General features: G+C 35.3%; 2 protein-coding genes and 1 long non-coding RNA gene across 3 annotated transcripts; 1 reads left to right on the forward strand and 2 right to left on the reverse strand.

Annotated features, from left to right (window-relative positions):
• The first annotated feature begins 14,101 nt into the window (after window positions 1-14,101).
• On the forward strand, window positions 14,102-15,567 carry LOC148766400 (uncharacterized). The gene is made up of 2 exons (XR_016035050.1): window positions 14,102-14,628; window positions 15,298-15,567. It is a non-coding gene; the product is annotated as an uncharacterized LOC148766400 (long non-coding RNA).
• Window positions 15,568-16,605: 1,038 nt separating this feature from the next.
• LOC148766401 (LEAF RUST 10 DISEASE-RESISTANCE LOCUS RECEPTOR-LIKE PROTEIN KINASE-like 2.5) lies at window positions 16,606-18,036 on the reverse strand. The gene is made up of 2 exons (XM_088827273.1): window positions 18,033-18,036; window positions 16,606-17,672 (listed from the first exon to the last, which is right to left on the reverse strand). Exons 1-2 carry the CDS (start codon window positions 18,034-18,036, stop codon window positions 16,741-16,743), a joined length of 936 nt encoding a protein of 311 aa, XP_088683399.1. The 3' UTR covers window positions 16,606-16,740.
• Window positions 18,037-18,683: 647 nt separating this feature from the next.
• LOC105965729 (AT-hook motif nuclear-localized protein 11-like) lies at window positions 18,684-21,901 on the reverse strand. The gene is made up of 5 exons (XM_088827274.1): window positions 21,571-21,901; window positions 20,650-20,717; window positions 20,409-20,540; window positions 19,804-19,959; window positions 18,684-18,772 (listed from the first exon to the last, which is right to left on the reverse strand). The coding sequence occupies exons 1-5, from the start codon at window positions 21,899-21,901 to the stop codon at window positions 18,719-18,721; spliced, it is 741 nt and encodes a 246-aa protein (XP_088683400.1). The 3' UTR covers window positions 18,684-18,718.
• Between the last annotated feature and the right edge of the window lie 1,497 nt (window positions 21,902-23,398).

Consider the following 23,398-nt stretch of genomic DNA (forward strand, 5'->3'; position numbering starts at 1 on the left):
TAGGCAACAAAATAGAGTTAGTTTATGAAGTGCTCAACCGAACACAAATTGGGTTTGGCCAGTACGCGAGGGTGAAGATCGAGGTTGACATAACACGATGCATTAAGATAAGGATTTATCTGCATTCTAGGGGAGAGAAGATATGGGTGAGCTTTACCTACGAGCGACTACAAAACTTCTGTTTTTTGTGTGGTGTAATTGGCCACATAGAGAACAAATGTCCAACACGGTACGAAGAACGGTTCGTTGACCCCGGAGGACAACTCCCCTATGGTGTTTGGCTTCGAGCTACGAACATCAAGGACGAAGAGAAGCTGAGGCTCCCTCTTCAAGCCACCAAGTCCAACACCACAGCTGTCTCTAGATCTCCGGGGAGGACCACTCAGCGTGGTACAGGGATTTTTGAGTTTGCTACCTGTTAAGTGTATATTTTTACACTTAACCGTACCTTTTAATTGGAGCTTTTGGTGTGTTTTATTGATAATTGGTGCTTAAAATGTTGATTTATTGTGTTTTATGTACAAATTGAAGATAAAAAGGGGGTCAAAACTGCAATATTGGAGAAAATATGGGCGAAAAGTGAAGAGGTCAAAAATCTGAAGAATTATAGCCCAGACGGCCATCTGAGAAATACACTTAAATCTCAGACGGCCGATCGAATTTCAGATGTTAAAGAATAAAGTCACTGGAATTGAGACGACCGTCTGGAATTATAGCTGAATATCCAGACGGCCGTCCGAGAATGCGTTGAAGCACAGTAAAAGAATTCTAATTGCACAAGGAAACTACCTTCTTCTCCAAATTTTCCACCCGATATAAGATCAAGTCAAGCACACAATTGGAGATAAATCTTTTTACAGAAATTCAAGAGCAAAGAAGATCAACGAAGACTCAAGCATAGTTTTTCTTATTTAATTTATTTATTTTATTTTCTTTATCAAAAGAACTACGAGTAGCCAAGTCTTTATTTCTAGGATTTTATTTTGAACCCTATGTGGGATTTATGAACTCAATTCTATGATTTTATGGAAGTTTTAATTCTGTATTATTTCTTCTACTTGTTTTATTATGTTCATGAAACTGGCCACTTTATGTGCTTTTATGCTATTATTAATCGCATGAATCGGAAGACCAGGTTAATAATTAGAACTGTGGTGGAAGAGCATTTGTGGTTTTAACATAGGAATACAGTTAATCTCTTAGGTAGACATTATTGAGATTTATGCTAAATGATGTGTTCTAGAATTAATTGTGTAGGAATATAGTTGTTGATTTTAAATGCCTATGAAAATCTGTTAACCGAAGATGTAACAGTTGTTGTGGGAACAATATGTATTTACAACTACAATTCTTGTGTTAACACAGTTATAAACTACTGAAAGCGAGTAAACAAACACAAGAATTTAATGTGGTTAAGACACAAATGTGCCCTACATCCACGTGGACCTGCAAACACGATTTCACTAGTTGAGATTTACAGTGTACATTAATAGGCTTATTAAAAACACTAAAGACTCCCTCTTTATGTAATATGCCGTTCTTGTACACAACTTGAACTCCGTGTCTCTTCCAACAGCAGCTCCACACCGCGTGCCTCGAACTCCCTTCAGGCCTAAACTCCCTTCAGAAACGCGGTTGATCTCCCTTGAGATCTATACAGCAGATCTGTATATAATGGTACACACAACGATGGCACAGTGCAACGATGGCACAGTCCTGCTCCGCAGAACGCCTTAGCAAACCTTCGACGCTATGAAGTGGTTTTTCTTCCAAATAATGCGCGCGGTTCTTGTATGTCTTGGAGGCTTATATAGCCACGAAAATAAGCCCTAAGACCTAACTTGAACCCTAAGAAATCTATTTAACGAGGTAATAGAATCCTAGTCGATTTCTACTTCTATTCTAGATAAGTACAAAAGATACCTAACTAGAATAAAATACATAGAAATAAATCTAAGTCCTAATAGAAGTATTATAAAATAGGACTCTAATAAATTCCAAAATAAACATGGAAAACAAATCTTTGCCAATCTTTTAATTCCAAAACTCGACGGATTTCCTCGATCTTCAATAGTCGGAAATCTGGCGCTAACAATCTCCCCCTTTGGCAGAGATTGGTCAGAATCCATGTTTAACAAGAACTCTCTTTGCAAAATAGAACTACTCCCCCTGCAGAAGAGATATACTCCCCTTGTAACACAGACTGTTAGGACACTAAATGTTTCGACATAAAAATGTCGTAACCAACTAAATGTTACTGCAATGTCAGAATATAAACTTAAACGCATGACATATCAAATAAAAATATTCAAAGCGCAGGAAATCACAACGCAAGTTACTATTTGTGTCACAACGCAAGTTGTGACGGCAGAAGTTATTACTACTCCCCTTTCTGATCAGTTTGTGCCAAAGATAGACTTAGAGTCCTAGTTAGAACAAAGGTCTGTTAAGACACGCAGTCAGCAAATAAGGTAAGCCGCAAAAAATACAAAATATCTAGATCCCCTTAATTCAAAAATCCTCATAAATCTGGTATTTAAAATATTTTCTAAAAAATAAAAGAAAATCAGCCCAAGTATGAACCAAGTTTGAAAAATGAAGGAAATCAAGTAGACCAAGTTAGCCAAATAGAAAGATTCTTTTCAAGGATTAATCAAAAGCACATTGAAAGAAACTAGATAAAATGCTATCAACAAGCTCTTGGATGCACGATATACCTATAGCCTCATGACCATACTCAAGAAATCATAAATTAGGTATTTTAATGGGGTTATGAATGCATATGCAATTAACATAGCAATTCGATCGTGAACTTCAAGAAGAATTTCACTAATAAATAGCTGAACAACATCCCAAGAAATCACACCCTTGTTTATTCTGCCCGTTTTTTTCTGTTGGCACCAAATTTCCGTTTGTGAAGATTGAAGAAATCCGCCATACGTGGAAATTAAAGATTGGCAAAGATTTGTTTTCCATGTTTATTTTGGAATTAATTAAAGTCCTATTCTTGTAACATTTTTATTAGGACTTAGATTTATTTCCATGTATTATATTCTAGTAAGGTATCTTTTGTACTTATCTAGAATAGAAGTAGAAATCGACTAGGATTCTATTACCTAGTTAATCGATTTCTTAGGGCTCAAGTTAGGTTTAGGGTGGAGATTTCGTGCCTATATAAGACCCTCAACCTCATATGAGTCCGATGGAGCTTTAATAAGAAAAATCCCAGCATAAAGGCTTTGAAGGGTGCAGCCCGTGCTGCAGCCCTGTCTGCACGGCAGGTGTGGCAACAGAACAGGTTTCTTCTACCAGGCCATAAAGAAGATCGGCGTTTCGGGAGAAGTGCTTAAAAGATCTCGGGAGAGGTCGATCCGCCGTTTGAAGGAAGTTCAACATTGGAGGAAGTCCAAGAGTGCGGAGGAGGAATTGCTTTGATTATCAACAAGTTCGAGTCGTGTGCAAGAATGGCGTATCACATAAAGAGGGAGTCTTTAGTGTTTTATTAAGTCATATTAATGTACACTTAAATCTGAACTAGTTTTGCAAGTCCTCGTGGATGTAGGGTACATTTGTATCCGAACCACATTAAATTGCTGTGTTCTTTATTCTGCTTTTCGTAGATTTATTACTGTGACAACACAACAATTCTGTTACGTCACCTAATGTCGTAACATGTAGTCTGTCTCAACAGATGAGTGGACTTTGATAGGCATTCAAATTCAACAATTGGTATCAGAGCGGGTCACTAGATATACTTAGTGTCCGATTTTGGGTTTTGATTTGTTTGCTTTGCTTATTGGATGACGTGTGTTCACAAGGAAGGTTGAGACGGAAGTCTGTCACAACATTCACCCAATTCCGCTGCGTTGTAACGTGCCCCGTGATGGGACACTCTGATAGAAGACCAAGACGGGTGAAGAAAAGTGATATCTTTGTTGCAGGGGGAGTAAATCTCATCTGCAGGGGGAGTTCTTGTTAAACATGGATTCTAACCAATCTATGCCAAAGGGGGAGATTGTTGGCACCAAATTTCCGTTTGTGAAGATTGAAGAAATCCGTCATACGTGGAAATTAAAGATTGGCAAAGATTTGTTTTCCATGTTTATTTTGGAATTAATTAAAGTCCTATTCTTGTAACATTTTTATTAGGACTTAGATTTATTTCCATGTATTATATTCTAGTAAGGTATCTTTTGTACTTATCTAGAATAGAAGTAGAAATCGACTAGGATTCTATTACCTAGTTAATCGATTTCTTAGGGCTCAAGTTAGGTTTAGGGTGGAGATTTCGTGCCTATATAAGACCCTCAACCTCATATGAGTCCGATGGAGCTTTAATAAGAAAAATCCCAGCATAAAGGCTTTGAAGGGTGAAGCCCGTGCTGCAGCCCTGTCTGCACGGCAGGTGTGGCAACAGAACAGGTTTCTTCTACCAGGCCATAAAGAAGATCGGCGTTTCGGGAGAAGTGCTTAAAAGATCTCGGGAGAGGTCGATCCGCCGTTTGAAGGAAGTTCAACATTGGAGGAAGCCCAAGAGTGCGGAGGAGGAATTGCTTTGATTATCAACAAGTTCGAGTCGTGTGCAAGAACGGCGTATCACATAAAGAGGGAGTCTTTAGTGTTTTATTAAGTCCTATTAATGTACACTTAAATCTGAACTAGTTTTGCAAGTCCTCGTGGATGTAGGGTACATTTGTATCCGAACCACATTAAATTGTTGTGTTCTTTATTCTGCTTTTCGTAGATTTATTACTGTGACAACACAACAATTCTGTTACGTCACTTAATGTCGTAACATGTAGTCTGTCTCAACAGATGAGTGGACTTTGATAGGCATTCAAATTCAACATTTTCTTTCTTTCTTCTTTTTTTTTAAATATCATATTAATACATAGATTTGGCAGATACATGACCTCCTTTTTTTTTTTTTTTTTTTGGTGATTCTTGATATGTAGTTCAACCAAATATTAGGAGGGTAACATTCTTAAGAATTCACATAGCTTTTAATTAGAAGTCAGGAACGCATATGCAAATGGCATAATTCTGCCTATAGAAGTATGATCTTTGAGATGAATGAGGTCATAGGCATTGATCACTCCCGATAGAGGGTGGCAGCTCTCTTCTATCTAGAGTCCTCGCAGGAACAAAAAATTAATCCACAAAAAGTATCGACCCAAATTCAGATAACAAGAATAAACAATCAAACCATTCAAAGTAAAACAAGGATCAACAAAGGTTGAAACATGTTACCGCAAGATATGTGTGGTAACTTAGTATGTCCTATAAAACTTTCAAGTGTAACCCGGACATAACAGAAGGATGGTTACACTATCATTTCATTGTTCATTTATGAACACAACAAGTTCCAAGCGATTTACGCAAGGAATTAAATCGAGGGGAATCTAAAGGTTTTCTAAAAGAATCAACAAACTGATTATTTATTGACACACAACCTATTGACACAACCTTTTGTTCAACTAGATCTCTACCAAGATTAATAGTTCTTTTACCTCTTACCTGTTTCTTAGTGCCAACACCAAGTGTTGCATGTCCACTTGCACATTTCTGATAGTCCTTCAAGTGCTTCGGATTACCTGTGACATACTTAGAACAACCACTATCACAGTACCACAAGTTACTAGCACAAGCTTTAAGAGTATTTGCAGCGGAAAAACAGTTAATGTCATCTTTTTTCACCCATTTTTGTTTTATATCAGAGTGTCCCATCTTAGGAGCATGTAGAAACGCAGCGGAATTGGGTAAATGTTGTGACAAACTCTTATTTATCAACTTCCATCTTAAAAAACATTTTGGTCTGATGTGACCCAATTTATGGCAGAAGTGACAAGTTGGAACAAACCTTTTTCCATTAGTTTTACGAGAAAACTTTTGGTTTGTTAAGACATGCGAGTTGTTAGGACAATCAATTTTCTTCACAAAAGTATTTTTAGGATCAACATTTTTGTCAAACTTACACACATGTTTTTTCTTACTTGCAAGAGATTGAGATGTTTTTAAATTTAACTGTTGTTTTAGTTTCTAAACTTCTTTTGTAGCAGTATTCAATTTGAACAAAAGCACCTCTTTATCTTTCTCGAGCTCAGCAACTTGTGTCTTCAAGGCCTTATTCATTTCATCTACAGCAAGACATGTTTTGAGCAATTCATCTTGCTGTTGCTGAATCATTTCTGCAGTGATCTCCTCTTCATCATCTGTGCTGGTTTCACCTGAATTAAAAGAAGAGTTTAGACTAACAAGGTGATCAGACAGGGAATGTTCGTACCTGACGGATGTCTACACAGGCACTTCAGCTATTGGTTGAACAATCGTGCTAGTCCCACAGAAAAGGTTTCCATCCTTTTTGTGTTCCTCCTCATTGGAGTCTTTCATGTCATCACGCTTGGCAGTAGTAACACATTTTTCGTGTTTCTTTAGTCTATTGGTACACTCGTAATGAGTATGACCAAATCCTTGACATTCTTTACACTGAATTCTTCTTTTCTTGAGGCGTGTGTCAACCTTTGAGGGATTCTCATTTACTTTGACCATCTTATCAAAATTTTCAGCAATACGTGCCATTAATTTGATAAGTTCTACTTCAACAGCAGACAATGTTGGGACATCAGGAGTGGAAACAACAGTAGTTGGAACATTGGTTGAATGCAAAGCTAAATTTCTTTCTTTGTCCATTCTACTCATACTCAACTTGTTCTCAAATGTCTGCAAGTTTCCTATGAGCTCGTCAAGATGATGTTCGTCAACATTAGTAGCCTCTTCAATTGCAGTTATCTTGTATGCAAATCGATCTGGAAGGGATCTTAGAACTTTGCGCACAAGTTTCTCTTCAGGATATGTTTCTCCAAGGCCATGAGCTTCATTAGCAATGTCACACAACTTTGAATTGAAGTCACCTACAGTCTCATCTTCTTTCATTCTAAGATCTTCGAAGCGAGTGGCAAGCATCTGGATTTTTGACAGTCTTACTGAGGTTGTTCCTTCATACGCAGTCTGAAGAATATCCCATGCCCTTTTGGCACATTCACAACCGGATATCAATTTAAATTGGTTGGTGCCAACCGCATTAAATATAGCATTTAAAGCCTTCGAATTGGTATTTTCCACTATCTGTTCTTTCTTGCTCCAGTTTTCTTCGTGTTTTTCATACTCAACACCTTCTCTGGTTTTGGCCACTGGTCTCGTCCACCCTGTTAGAACTGTACGCCATGAATCTTCATCCATTGATTTGATGAACATCTTCATCTTGGTTTTCCAATACGTATAGTTCATTCCATCTAGCAATGGGGGACGTGTAGTTGAACTGCCTTCCTTGTGAATACTCATCCTACAACAAGTAAAGCAAATAATCAACTTCCCAAAATCAGACACTAAGTATATCTAGTGACCGGCTCTTGATGCCAATTGTTGATTTTAAATGCCTATGAAAATCAGTTAACCGAAGGTGTAACAGTTGTTGTGGGAACAGTATGCAGTTACAACTACAATTCTTGTGTTAACACAGTTATAAACTACTGGAAGCGAGTAAACAAACACAAGAACTTAATGTGGTCCAGACACAAATGTGCCCTACATCCACGTGGACCTGCAAACACGATTTCACTAGTTCAGATTTACAGTGTACATTAATAGGACTTATTAAAAACACTAAAGACTCCCTCTTTATGTAATATGCCGTTCTTGTACACAACTTGAACTCCGTGTCTCTTCCAACAGCAGCTCCACACCGCGTGCCTCGAACTCCCTTCAGGCCTAAACTCCCTTCAGAAACGCGGTTGATCTCCCTTGAGATCTATACAGCAGATTTGTATATAATGGCACACACAACGATGGCACAGTGCAACGATGGCACAATCCTGCCTCGCAGAACGCCTTAGCAAACCTTCGACGCTATGAAGTGGTTTTTCTTCCAAATAATGTGCGCGGTTCTTGTATGTCTTGGAGGCTTATATAGCCACGAAAATAAGCCCTAAGACCTAACTTGAACCCTAAGAAATCTATCTAACTAGGTAATAGAATCCTAGTCGATTTCTACTTCTATTCTAGATAAGTACAAAAGATACCTAACTAGAATAAAATACATAGAAATAAATCTAAGTCCTAATAGAAGTTTTATAAAATAGGACTCTAATAAATTCCAAAATAAACATGGAGAAGCATGTTATGATTAATTTAGCATCTCAGGTTAATAATCTAAGTTGATTACTTGCATAATTGAAGGAATTAGGGTATTAATAATCACATAGGGGGAATAATAAAATCCTAGGCTCGTTTAGTTTGATAATCTTCGTCATTATTTATTTTTCTTGCTATTTAATTTGCATTTAATATTTTAGTTTAATTTAGTTAATCATCTTTAATTAGACTGTTTAGAGTGGGTTTGAACATAGTTGTGAGAATCTAGCGCTTACGATTAGACAGTTGAATATTCCTCGTGGGATCGATATCCGGACTTAATTGTCTACTATATATTACTTGTACGACACGTGCACTTGCGTGTATGTATTACCACCAACACTACCCTAGCAGGGGGCAGCAAGTGTCAGCTGGGCCGTTGTGATAGCAAGGAAAATAATCCGCTGTTGGCAATGAAAGAAGCACACCTTGTTACAAATATGGTACTCTTGGATGTTAAGGGGAGCGTAGAGGCCAATCAATAAGGAAAAAGGTGGTGGTCCCAAATAAAAACCAAAGCACTAAGTGACAAGCCAACTCGGAGGTTGATTCTAATAGGCAAAATAAGAGACAAAGTTTGAAACTAATGGACAAGGATACCAATTCAACGGCGGAGACTGCGAAGTAGTCCCGCCAATCCCAATGAGTTACTTATTCTGGAATTGTCAAGGGCTCGGGATTTCCTTAACATTCATAACCTCGGAGATTTTCTCCGAAAGCAAAACCCCGATCTGGTGTTCCTCTCGGAAACGAGGTGTTCACCACATGAGATTGAAAGATTGAGAAGATATGAAACTTGTTTAGAGTGGTGGTCGACAAAGTTGGAAAGTCAGGAAGGCTTGCTTTATTATGGCGTAAAGATGTGAGGGTTATTTTGAGTAGCTATTCAACAAACCATATTGACATAGAGATTCTTCCTTACAATGGTAGCAATGGTTGGCCTTTCACGGGATTTTATGGTTTCCTTGAGAAATCACAGCGGCATCGTTCTTGGGAGCTTCTCTGTAATCTTCGAAATCTTAGTGACCTGCCGTGGATCATTGGCGATGATTTTAACAAAATTCTTGACAACTCAGAGAAATCTGGGGGAAATCCTAAGAATCCTAGCCATATTGGGGCGTTTCGACATGGTCTTCAAACATGCAACTTGGCTGATATAGGATATAGTTGTTGCCCATTCCTTCACTTGGTCAAATAACAGACAAGACCCACACACGATTCGATCCCGACTGGACAGAGTCTGTGCAAGAAACACTGGCACTCTCAATTCCCTCATGCCCACGTGAATCAATTAGAGTTATATGGGTCAGATCATACACCCATTATGTTGGCACTTGGAGCCCCGTCATATTCGCACCACCGGAGAAGAAGAAAACTATTTCGGTTTGAGGCGATGTTGATTCGAAGGGACGAGTGTGAAGAAAAAGTTAACTAACAGTGGGCGTCACAGATGGAAATTGATTCCATCGAAGCGGTGCTGAAGAAAAATGAGGATTTTCGGTTGGAACTGATGGAATGGAGCAAAAGCACACTCAAACAGCCTCAACGCATAATCGAAGAAATTCAGAAAATATTGAACATCATTTTCCATGCTATGCAGACCGAGGGTAGTAGACTTGAGACACAAGCCCTTCGAAATGAATTGGAGCAGTTGTGTGAACACAAAGATATGTATTAGCGCTAGAGGAGTCATGTTCAATGGATGAAATATGGAGACAAAAACACCGAGTTTTTTCATGCCTAGGCAACTGCGAGGCAACGGGCAAACAAGGTTGACAAAATCAGGGATAGTACGGGGGTGTGGAGAGATAGAGTAGAGGATATAGAGCATGTGGTATCTAGTTACTTTAACCGGATTTCAAGGACCACAAACCCCAACTATGATGCGATAGATGAGGTGATGGGGTATATTGAACCAAGGATTTCTAGAAAGTCAGATGCTTTCCCGCCCTTTCACGGTAGTTGAGGTAAATCAGGTCATTTCACAAATGGCCCCTCTTAAATCCCCTGGCCCCAATTGTTTACCGGTCCTCTTTTACACTAAATACTGGCATATTTTGGGCTATGATGTTACTACTTCCATCTTAGAGTTTCTGAATCATAGATCCCTTCCTACTCCGTTGAATTTCACCTATATTGTTTTAATTCCAAAGGTGAAACTCCCCGAAAGAATCACCGACTACAGACCTATAATCTTATGCAACATTATCTATAAACTTGCTTCGAAAATGCTAGCCAATAGACTAAAATTAGTCTTGAATCAGTTGATATCCCCAACCCAATCTACTTTTGTGCCGAAACGCCTTATCACGGATAATGTCATTGTAGCTTTTGAGATAAACCACTTTATAAAGCTTAATTCAAAAAATCGTAGGAATTATATGGATCTTAAATTAGATATTAGTAAATCCTACGATCGGATTGAATGGATTTCCCTTAAAAAAATCTTTGTCGGCTTGGTCTTCCTTCTACTTTTGTTGATCTTATTATGGTTTGTATTACTTCGGTCTCATATGCTTTCATCTTTAATGGTACACAGTTTGGTTTGTTTTGACCTTCGAGAGGCTTCTGCCAAGGCGACCCACTATCTCCCTATCTATTTATTTGCTGTACAGAAGCTTTTATCGCGATGGTGCACATGGCGGTGGACAATAACGAGATATAGGGTGTGCGTGTGGCGCCATCAAAACCACCAATTTCCAATCTTTGCTTCGCAGACGACACACATTTGTTCTGTGAGGCTTCGGACTTGGGCACTACCGTGCTCAAGGATATTATGTATAAGTACGCAAGATCCTATGGACAAGTAATCAACCTTGACAAGTCCACCATGGTGTTTAGTCCGAAAATTCCGTCAGCTTAGCAGGAATCCATTCATTATATACTCGGATTCAAGATTGTGGACCGACACGACAAGTACCTGGGTATGCCAGCCTCATTGGGTCGGACCAAAAAGGATATTTTCGCCTATATTAGGGATCGTACTTGGGCAAAGATTAAGGGGTGGGGCGAAAAACAGCTATCTCGTGCCGGCAAAGAAGTGTTGATTAAATCCGTCTTCCAATCCATTCCCACGTACATCATGAGTTGTTTCTTGTCGCCAAGTGGACTTCTCCAAGAGATTGAATCGGCAATGTTGCAATATTGGTGGGGCAATGGCAGCCGCAAGGTTTTAGCGTGGATCTCGTGGAAGAAACTCTGTACACCTAAAAGTTTAGGCGCCATTGGGTTTAGAGAGATGAAGAGCTTCAACCTGGCATTATTGGCGTGCGGATTATCTCACAAGCGGAATCGCTACTATCGAGAATCCTTAAAGCCATTTTCTTTCGCGAATGGGGAATTTTCTTGGTAGGTATGGGAACTCGCCCTTCGGAGATTTGGAGGAGCATCATGATGGCATGCCCCCACTTGGAGGCATAAATTAGAGTGAGAAATGGTGATGGGACAAGCAATTTGGACGGACAAATGGCTCGTGGATGAGGGCTGCTCTCGGGTGATTCCAAAGAGGCCAATTCATAGCTCCTTTTCGGACAAAGTCACGGATATCATCGACCCTACCTGGTGTACATGGAATCTGTCTCTTATCGAGAACGTCTTTTGGCCGGTTGATAGAGATAGGATCCTCTCGGTCCCAATTGGCATTTCTCGAGCAATGGATACGAACATCTGGCATTACACCACTCACGGGAGATTCACGGTTAACTCGTTCTACAGTAACATTCTTTTGAAACTTAATATGGGGACAGGAAACAACGCTCAAGATGGTTGGCCCTCCGGTGGTCCCCCAAATGATGTTTTGCAGCAGATTTGGCGGTACGACGTCCCTCCGAGGACGCGCCTATTCCTTTGGAGAGCGTGCCTGGACATGATCCCAACGAACGCTGAGCTGGTTTGACGCAAAATTTCCAATTCGCCGTTCTGCCATGTTTGTGGACGTATTGAACTGTCATGCATGTTCTTTTAGAATGTCGGGGATTGAATCATGTGTGGAATAGACACCCATTCGACAGTATTGACATGAATAGTCTTCCAAACATTGTAAAATAGCTGGAGTGTCTCCAAAATGTTTTTAGTAGTGATACGGTTTCTTTAGCAACAATCATTATGTGGAAGGCCTAGGATACTTGTAATCAAGAGTTGCATGGGAAGAAGACGATAAAGTCGGACAATCTACTATTGTGGAATTCCTCAGACCTCACTATCTATAAGCAAGCGAAAATGGTACGTATTCCTAGCATCCGACCGGCACACCCCACGACTTGGATACATCCCGATGTTAGAGCAGTTCAGATTAATGTGGACGCAACTTTTCCCATAGGAAGAGACTTTTTTACCACCTTGATGGTCGTTCGTGATGGGAGGGTCGAATGTATTTGGTGGGCAGTCGAGAAATTTTTGGGTCGCCCGAAACCGGAGGGTCGGAGAAGCAAGAGCGATATTACAAGCGATGAGGAGGGCAAAGATAGAGGGTCGGTCTCCATCATTGGGAAGGATGTTATTGGGGGCAATTTTGTTTTGGTGTTGTTTTAGAAAAGAGTTTTTAAAATGGTGTTGTTTTGTAAGGAGTAAACGAATTGGAGTTGAGCGCCACCCCCCACGGCGGCACCGGCAGGAGGCACCACCACCAACGGCGGCACCAGTAGGAGACGCCAACTCCAACGGCGGCACCGGAAGAAGACGCCACCACCAATGGCGTCTTCTAATATTTATATTTTAATATTTTAATATTTTAAATATTTATATTTTAGTATTTTAATATTTTAATATTTTTTTATTTTTAATTTTTGTTTTTACAAAATAAAAAAATTCTAACTAAATTCATTAGTTTGATGGTAGTATTAAATTTATTATATTTTATATATTTTATTCATTAGTATTAAATTAATCATTGCATTTTTTATCTAATTAACACACTAAAATAATGTACAATCTTAAAAACATGTAGACAAAAATAAAAGGAGTTCTAGAAAATAAAAGAGTTATACAAAATAAATATGTCCAATAGTAAAAATAAAATGAGTACAAGGAAAAAATGAGTACAAGAATACTCAAGTCCCCAAGAGCGGACCCGACCACATTATATGAGGAGGTCCTAAGATTTTTTCTCTTCTAGCCAAAAACCCAAATTCTGATCTTAATTTGTGAGACCCCTCTGGATAACTTAAAATACCTATTTTGCCCTTTTTAATTTCAATTCAATATTAACCCTAATCAGCGTTCTCTCTCTACCACTCACACCAAAACCGCCGTTACATTTATATCTCTCTCTTCATCTTTCGCTCTCTCTCTAATTTTATCTCGCCAGAAAAGAAAACTACCGCAGTGAAAAAGTCTCCGGCGACAGTGGTGGCGGAGAAGAAGCCAGAGGCCGACAAAAAGGTAAGGCGGAGGAAGGTTAAGGGAGATCGTCGACAATTACGAGGACGGCGACAACAAGAAGAACGAGATCCGTATTCCGCGCACAAGTTTCTGGCTCGGGAAATGGCGAGGACTGGGATCGCCTCATTCTAGGTGCACGAAAGGAGAGTACACGCCTGGAGGAATACATATATGTATTCAATGGTACACAACATTACTGATTGAACTTTTTAATTAGGGTTCCTGAACTTTTTAATTTGGATTACGTTCCTTGATAAAAAAATCAATTGATTTGTAGTCAATAATTTGTTATTATTTTTCAATTTTTTAATTTTAATTTTTTAATAGGAATTTTGGCCACTGATTTCAATTTTTTTATTTTTTTTTATTTTTTAATAGAAATTTGGCTATTGATGTCCTGTTAAACATTCTGGTGCTAACACTTCAAATATCATCATTTATGATATTATATTGACTATTCAATTGTTCTTCTATGGATATATTGGAAACTTTCTTCTTGATTCTTTCAACACTTAGGTTCTTTTCTATTTATTTACAATTGTCTGATGTATGCATGTTTTTTTTAATAATGTATAATGAATGTTGCAACAACATTCGACAACGACAATCGAGGAAAGTAGAACATAGCATAATTCATTATCTTAAACTGCTGGGAACTTTTTTAGTGGTGTAGAAGAATTTTATTCATATACATATATAGTCACATGTGATCGTATACCTGTAGTCATATATAGTGACATGTAGTAACAAGAATGAACATAACTACATCTGACTATAGTTGTATTTTTCATGTAATGTAATTCAAATTTTGCAGGTATTTTTTGAGTTCACCAAAGTATTTTTTGTACAACCATCATCGAATTTTGCAGTTATTTTTTGAGTTTTTCTTTTAATTTTTTTTCTTTTTTTTTTCGTGTGAAGCAGTGAGTTTAATTTTAGGAGTCGACTTGCACATAAAACGCGATTTTTGTGGCAAGAAATATAAAAAAAAAACTCGAAACTTGTTCCTGGTGGTGGTGCGACAAAACTGACTGTTCATCCATTGAAGGCATAGAAAAGGTAATGAATTTTAATGTGCTTCTTAATATATTGAATCACTGTTTATTGGTCCTCAAATGATTTGTTTACTTTTGTTTTTATACTTTGGAGTATATTTATATTCGTGATGAGAATATTTTGTTGGTAATATGATATTGATATTTTATTTATCGAGAATGAAATAGGTGACTACTTTACGTGTGTTTCAACTATTATTTTATCTATGGTGTTCCACTTCAACTTGCTTTGATCTTTGACCTTTGGTTATACGAAGAATAATGACTAGCATACTCTGTTTGTAATTTGATTTTGATAATATAAGCTGTCTCGTATCGCCTGGAGAACAAAGTCAGGTACTTGAAGGGACAAATAAAGTCACATGCATGTCTATAGTCACATGTGGTCGTATACATGTAGTCATATATAGTCATGTGTAGTAACATACATTAATATATGGTGTAGTCACATGTAGTAATATATAGTCACGTGTAGTAACATACAGTAATATATGGTGTAGTCACATGTAGTGATATATAGTTATATATAAACTATGTAGTCATGTAGTCATATGTAGTCATGTATGAATTATGTGGGGAGTATCTATGTATACCAGTAGGTGATAGTGCGTGTGTGCACATTTAAATTTGAAGCAAAATTCGTTGTTTGTTTAACTCTTTTTCGTTTTCACAGGTCCTGGTGTTTGAACTACTATGTAGTAAGTTTTTGCGGAGTGGATTGTGTTCGTTGTTCAAAACAAGCGGTTCTCGTGTTGACAAGTGCGATTTGAGTCAAATTTAGTCGTATAGATAACTGTAGTCATGTATAGTTCCATGTAGTTATATATATTTATATACAAGCTATGTGGTTTTTCTGATGTATAGTGATCTTGATGATTGTGTTTTTTTTTCACTTTTTTGTTAGGCATTAAATTATTTATAATATCAAGAATCAAAGTTTGAATATATTTTTATTGGTATAGATGATTTTTTATATATTTAATCAATGGTTTTTATAATCCATCGACCATAACTTTGGGGTAAAAAAACAGTACATGGCTATATATAACTATACATGAGTGTGGTATACTATAGTCATGTGTAGTCAATTGCAGTATAGTAAATTAAAAAATTTAAAAAAAAATATTAAAAAATTAAAAAAAATATTAAAAAAAATATTAAAAAAATTAAAAAAAAATTAAAAAAAAATTAAAAAAAATTAAAAATTAAAAATTAAAAATTAAAAAAAATTAAAAAGATAAAAAAATAAAAAAATTAAAAAAATTAAAAAAATACAAAAAGAGGGTACGTATAAAAAATAATAATAAAATAAAAATTTATAATTTTTTATTAAAAAATCTGAAAAAATGATAAATGCAGGTCTAAAAATGTGGAGTGCAGTTAGCAATAATGCTGAATGCAGTTGGAAAAGCTGAATGGAGTTAGTTAAAATTTACAAATAAGGGCACAATTGTACTTTTGCCCCTCCAGGGGTGTATCTCAAAGAAAGAATTTTAGGGGTGGACTTATCCCTATATATTTTCCATTCTAGTGGTGTATATTAAATGGCCCCTACACAATAAGGGTTTGTTATTTTCTAAAAAATAAAAATAAATCAATTAAGGGTAAGATTAAGGGTTAAATTAAATTTTACAGCTAATTAAATCTCCACGTGTCATGAGTTAAATGGAATCCACTTATCTCCAAAAAGCAGCGGATCCGTTCTGAATTTATTCCATATATATATATATATATATATATATATATATATATATATATATATATATATATATATATATATATATATATATATATATATATATATATATATATATATATATATATATATATATATATATATATATATATACTAAATCATAATGCTTTTTATCTTAACATACAAGTTAAGTTAGACATGGGTTTAGATGAAAGTTGATAAGCACTATGTATGAATTTTGTATACGAGTTTTGGAAAGAAAAGTTTCACTATAAGAATTTGATCTTATTTTAAATAGCAGCTCTAAAACAAAAGAAAAAATGAAATGTGAACTCCGGATTGGAGATAATCCATATAACATTTGAGATAATTCAATGTCGATCACCATCAAATATTTCGATGATATATTCAAATCAATACTTAATCTTCATCTGAATTTTCTGTCATCACATATACTGAAAATGAAGAAATTTCTTTCTTCCCAAGTGTAGGAGTACACAAGACTGGCTTTGGAGGAACTTGTATGGATTGAATACTTCCTTCTAACATTTCAACAACCTTCGACATTGATGGCTTATCCGATGGAGTTGTCTGAATGCACCAAAATCCGATCAAAAACATTTTCCTTGCTACTTCATCGTCATCATCAATCACAATGAAATCGTTTGCTTTCTCGGTGGCATCAACTACATACTTGTAGATTTTGTCTGGAAAATAATTCTCACTGGATTGAACTTCTTCGTTTCCGGCAAATTTTTTCGCACCAGCCATTTCAAGAAGCGTCATTCCATAGCTATAGACGTCAGATTTATGAGAAACTCCTCCAAAATTTCTCGAAAACACTTCAGGAGCAATATACCCAATAGTCCCTCTTGTCCCAAGCACTGATAATATGCTTTGCTTTTTCTTACACAACTTAGCAAGCCCAAAATCAGATATTTTCGGACATAACTCATCATCTAAAAGGATGTTTTGAGGCTTGATGTCAAAATGAACAATCCTAGTCTTGCAGCCTATGTGCAGATATTCCAGTCCCTTGGCAACTCCGACTGCAATCTCGTACAGTTTCTCCAAATCCAGACAATTATTATTGTTGTTGATGAACTTGTCCAAAGATTTATTGGGCATAAACTCGTACATTAGAGCTCTCTTATTTCTATTAAAGGAAAATCCCAAGAGGTTGACAATATTGACATAGGAAGTTCTACTGATGCTAGCAACTTCATTTACGAACTCTTCTCCATTGCTATCAGCCTCGATCAGAACTTTGACAGCAACGAGGGTTCCATCAGGTAATACACCTTTATAGACACTACCATATCCTCCTACCGGTGCCGCCGTGGGGGGTGGCGCTCAACCCCAATTCGTTTACTCCCTACAAAACGACACCATTTTAAAAATTCTTTTCTAAAACAACACCAAAAAAAAATTGCCCCGGAGATTGTTTGCAGGTTATCCAAGCATTGCAAGAAGGAGCTCCTGTCGTGGCTACGTTCGGGACCCTTATCAAGATTGTCTAGAGTTGGCCAAAAGCTTTTACTCAATTTCTTTCAAGTTTATCAAACGTTATGCGCAATGGTTTAGCTAACGCTATTGCAAAAACTCATGATTTCTCTTGTACCGAAGGTGTAATCTTTCCTCCTTTTTGGCTTGCTATGCCTAAATAAAGCCTAGTTTAAAAAAAAAATTAATAATTATAGATGAAGTAGAACCCATGACCTCTTGCTAGAAGAGGGTTCTTGCCAATGGAGCATATGTGCTTTATGTTTATAAATCAAGTATTGTATTATTAGGGTTGGAAATCAGACGAAATGGATCGGAAATGACTTTTTCGGAATTTTTTCAATTTTTTTCGGAAGTAAAAAATGGGTTCCAATTTCTATTCCAAAAAAATCATAATGCAAAAATTCATTCCGACTTCAGAATGTCTTCGAACCGGCGGAATTTCAGAAATTACATTAGTTTATAATCTCTTGTTTCAAATTTGAAATAATTAATTTTTTTTTCTATCTTTATAAAAGTATTTGGAGGAAAATGCAAGAAAATTTAGGGTACACGGACAATTTTTTGTAGTTTTAACCAAATAGTTCTACAACACTTTTTCTCCAGTCGTACACAAAGTGAATAAACAAAAAAAGCGAATAAGGAAAAAAGCCTAATTTAAGTTTTCTCATTTCCTACAGTCATCATCTGTTAGAAAAAAATTTAAATGTCTAAAATATTAATATATGTTAGTTAATATTAAGAGTAACAGATAATTTAGACTCTTAATGGATATAGCTATTAGAAATTGCTAACGGATATAATCCGTAAGAATTGTTTATTTCTTGCTGTTAAAAAATCTCCTTTTTGGTTTAGTGTAGGTGCCAATGAATATTCTTCATCAACCGGGGGAGATTCAAGAAAACATACTCAGTTGCTGTGGATTTTGGCTGAACGTAGCTATGACAAGCTGGAAAGTAATAAAAAAAATGTTAATATTCAAATGTAAAGCTATGATAAGCTAGAAAATGATAAAATATCGTCATTATTTACATGTGAACAAATCTCAAGCTAGAGGAAATTAAAATAAAATAATAATAGACTACAAATGTAATTATTCATATAATGAAAAATCGCATAAATTTGTTGATGATCAATAGGTTTAAATGCCGGAGTGAATCAATTACTATATATTATAGTAGAAAATGCTATGAGAGGACACAAAACCGGAGTAAAAAATGGCATAAATTTGTTGATGATCAATAGGTTTAAACGCTGGAGTCAATCAATTACTATGTATTATAGTGGAAAATGCTATGAGAGGACACAAAATCGTAGTAAAAAATGGCATAAATTTGATGATGATCAATAGGTTTAAAAGCTGGAGTCAATCAATTACTTTGTATTATAATGGAAAATGCTATGAGAGGACACAAAACCGTAGTAAAAAATGGCATAAAATTGTTGATGATCAATAGGTTTAAATGCCGGAGTCAATCAATTACTATGTAATATGTATTATAGTGGAAAATGCTACGAGAGGACACAAAACTTTTTAATTTTTTTCACAGTCGACACATCAAGAGTACTACAAAGAGCAGTTATGCCCAAATAAAAGCATATTTATGGCTACATGGAAAGAGTGAGGCATTAGTGTTAGTTATGCGCCATATGTGTGCACGCAACTAGATCACATACATGTCTAGTGGATTTAGTGCAGTCAAATTATTTTTAAACTACATATAACAACACATTTATTTATGTATTTATTCTTCCCACACAACTTACATCATTTACATAAGTTGAAGATAAATTATCTACACATATCTAACCTCCATCCCTCACTTTTATATTAATAATCCTAAAAAAAAATGTGCTACCCTTGAACTCTGTTTATTTTTAGAATTAGCCAAACATGTTATACAATTATGCCCCCACCATTGATAATACATATTAAAAAATATATATATTTCCGCATTTGAAAATGTTTTTAGAGCTTACTTGAGTTGGACCGGCAGCAATAAGCAAATTGGCTACAACACCACCATAAAAGAGGCCTTCAGGGTTAGCCAATTGAACACTCAATACGCATCTTTTGACGTGTCTAGTTCCATTATATGTGTGCGATCCATTTAGATGTACAATGGAAAAATTGCCCTGCACGAGGAAAATAAATATTGACTCAAACAAGAATTACACATTATATATATATATATATATATATATATATATATATATATATATATATATATATATATATATATATATATATATATATATATATATATATATATATATATATATATATATAATTACACATATATATATATATATATGATAAACTACATTGTTTCACATACACATACACATACACTAACATTCTAGTTTTCATATCAATCATACACTCGTCAAATTAGATCAAACTGAAAACTCGCTAGTCTGTTGATGATAACAAAATGTTGTCGCTCATAACATGTAGAAAGAAAGAAACATAAATTATCATGCATTGTTTCAAGTGAATTAATAAACAAGTTTTATATAGGTCTATCTTATTAGATACCGAACAATTATAAGTAGGAATATAAAAAAATTACAAAGAGTCATACCTCGTATCGAGAAATGCCACCGGGAGAAGCACGTACAAAAATTTCTGCAGTGGATACTGATCCGAAAGCCGAGACAATGCAAATTGAATCACGAGTCGTCATAGAAAATGACTTGATCCTTTCAACTATGTTCTGCACAAACAAAAAAATATATAGTATTAATTACTTATTGTTACATGTGATTCTTATTGAATATATATCCAAGTTATCGATAATTCAAGGCAATATAATTATTGGTTACCTCTCCTTTTTGAATCTCTATTCTATGAGGAGTGAAGTTGCTTCCTTCAGTCTGCGCAACAATCCCACCTTCATAATGACAATAAATTGTGTAAATTGAAGAATACTTTGTTTTTTGGCCCTTTTTTTCATTTGACATAACTAGAAATAGATTTTGAACATAAATATGGAAAATTTATTTCATAAATTAAATACGTATGTGTTGTGCACAGTGAGAGCATTCGATGCACTTGAATTGCACAAATATGGTGCCTAAAAGGAATATTTAAAATTTTAACTTCTACAATAACAAAAGTATATTCTAGAAATTACATCGAAATAATAAATATACAAATACTTAGCAAAAATATATTCCAATGTTTCCAACAAAAAAATGTATTTAATTTCATATATTACTTTACATACCCTTAATCAACAAATTTATGATCATTGATTAAAGTTCTATAAATCAATATAATAAGTACAAGAAAATTTCCAAACCACTCAAACCCTAATTTGTCAATAACTCGCGGCAGTCGCTTTGTTGTTAAATAGGTCGGATCGACCAGTCCTATTTGTTTAATTTTTAACAACATTCCTTAACACATTAATAACCAAATTAAAAATCGATAATAAGTACAAGAAAATTTCTCAAACCCTAAGTTGTCAATAACTCATACCGGCAGCCGATTCACTGTTAAATAGGTCGGATCGACCAGTTCGATTCGTTTAATTGTTAAAATACATTGCTTAACAAATTAATAACCAAATTAAATCAATAATAAATACACAAAAAATTCCCAAACCACCCCAACCCTAATTTGTCAATAACTCGTTTGTGCGGCCGATTTGCTGTCAAACATGTCAGATCGACCAGTCCGATTCGTTTTCAACAACATTGATTCACAAATTAATAACCATATTAAAGATTAAAAAAACTTACCGAAAGAGACAGCCAACCTCTGCCACTTACCGGAACCCCTAGGCCGGCCTCTTCCCCGCGTAGGTGGAGTGATGAAATATTCCGGCATCGCCACAAATTGTTGTGGCATCTCCATCGGCGGTTGTTTCCTCGGGCGCTCTCTCTTTGTCTTGCTACAGATGACATGTTTATTACTTGTGCCGATGCCGCCGTCGGAAACTCTCTCCTCTGCCAATCTATGATCATCTACGCCGACATTCTCCAACTTCTCCTCCGGAGGAGCAACGGCGGCAACATCCACAGCTGGTTCGATATGTTGCGGGATAGTGTTTTCAATGCATAAACCCTCCATTCTAGTCTTAAAAACATTAAACAATCTTTTATTAATTTAATCAACTGAAAAGGCAACAAAACTCATGATTTAATTAACAGTTACCGAACATCCACAAATAACCCACACAAATACACATACCGTTGTGTCTTCAAACGTGCTTCTATAAAATTATTATATATATAAAACCGACCGAAAGATCGACCCTATATAGAAAAGGCAAAAGGGAGAAATGAAATCAATAAATGGTTGTCTTGTTTTCTATGTGAGTGTGTGCTTTATAGGGATATAATGTTATAATATTTCACAATATTCAAACAATAACCTTTTAGATTCTATTTTATTTTTTTGGGAATTTGCAGGTATAGAACATAAAGAACATAGAATAATCACTAACTAATCAGGATATTTAGGGTCTTTCTAGGGTGAGATCTCATGTTCTAAACTTTTATGAGATACCCCTTTATATTGCGCCACGTGTCCCTGCCAAAAAATCCATTTTTTTCTCATTTATGTATTGTCGTAAATACCCTTCGTATAATTAATATTTTCAAAAAATCGGCCACTATATATTATTAATTTAATGTCAATTTTACCCTCTATATTTTTAATGCAATTTTATATATTTATTTATTGCTGAATTAAAATTTTTAATGTCAATTATATCATTATTTATAAAAATCATTAAACCACCGATCCAAAATTGCATCAACCTGAATTCGAACTCGTGACCATCTGAAAACACACAAGAATACTTACCATTAAGACACAACACATAATTGACAATAAACTAACAATACGGATATATATCACAAAGCTACAATTTATAATGGTTATAAAACTTATATAAATAATGTTAAATAAATTATTAATTCTCATATAATAATTATTATTATTATATATTAAAAATATCCCATACTAACAAATCTTTATATAATATAATTTAAAAATCTAAGTAAATGTTGTTCGACTCGTGTAATTTAAAAATTAATTTCGAAAGAATTTGAAGTTTGAATTGAATCGTAAATTGTAAGATTTAATTAAATCGTAATATTTGAATCAATTAAACTCATGTGTTTTAAATTCAAAAACAATATTCAAAGATTTGATAGATTAAGCTCAACTCATTTCAATTCGTAGACAATATTCAAATATTTGAATCGGTTAAACTCAATAATTTATAATAGCGTATTAATCAATCTGTGTATAGTTAAAGTTTAGTAACGTTTTTTTTATTGAATTTTATTATAAAAAATAATAAAATTTAATTGGTAAAAATCGTAATATTTAATCGGTTCATGGTTAGATTAAATCTTACGATTTACGATCTGATTCTTACGATTTTACGAATTAAATTATTATTTTGTTGTTAAAATTGAACTAAAAGGATAGTAGACTTTAATTATAAATAGTTAACTCGATTAATACGTTCTTGTCAGTGGTTGAACTTAATCGATTCAAATTTTTGAATAATATTTACAAATTAAAAGGATTTGCGCTTAATTGATTCAAATCATA

This window comes from Erythranthe guttata, chromosome 12 (assembly GCF_056151865.1).
Source record: "Erythranthe guttata isolate IM_541 chromosome 12, IM_541, whole genome shotgun sequence".
In the NCBI taxonomy this organism is placed as follows: Eukaryota; Viridiplantae; Streptophyta; class Magnoliopsida; order Lamiales; family Phrymaceae; genus Erythranthe; species Erythranthe guttata.

Coding starts and splice junctions, on each gene's coding strand:
- LOC105965729 (XM_088827274.1), bottom strand. CDS start 21,901: ATGGAGGGTTTATGCATTGAAAACACTATCCCGCAACATATCGAACCA. Junction 20,718..21,570: donor GAGGTTGGCTGTCTCTTTCG/GTAAGTTTTTTT, acceptor GTCATTATGAAG/GTGGGATTGTTGCGCAGACT. Junction 19,960..20,408: donor GTGGCATTTCTCGATACGAG/GTATGACTCTTT, acceptor TTCCTCGTGCAG/GGCAATTTTTCCATTGTACA.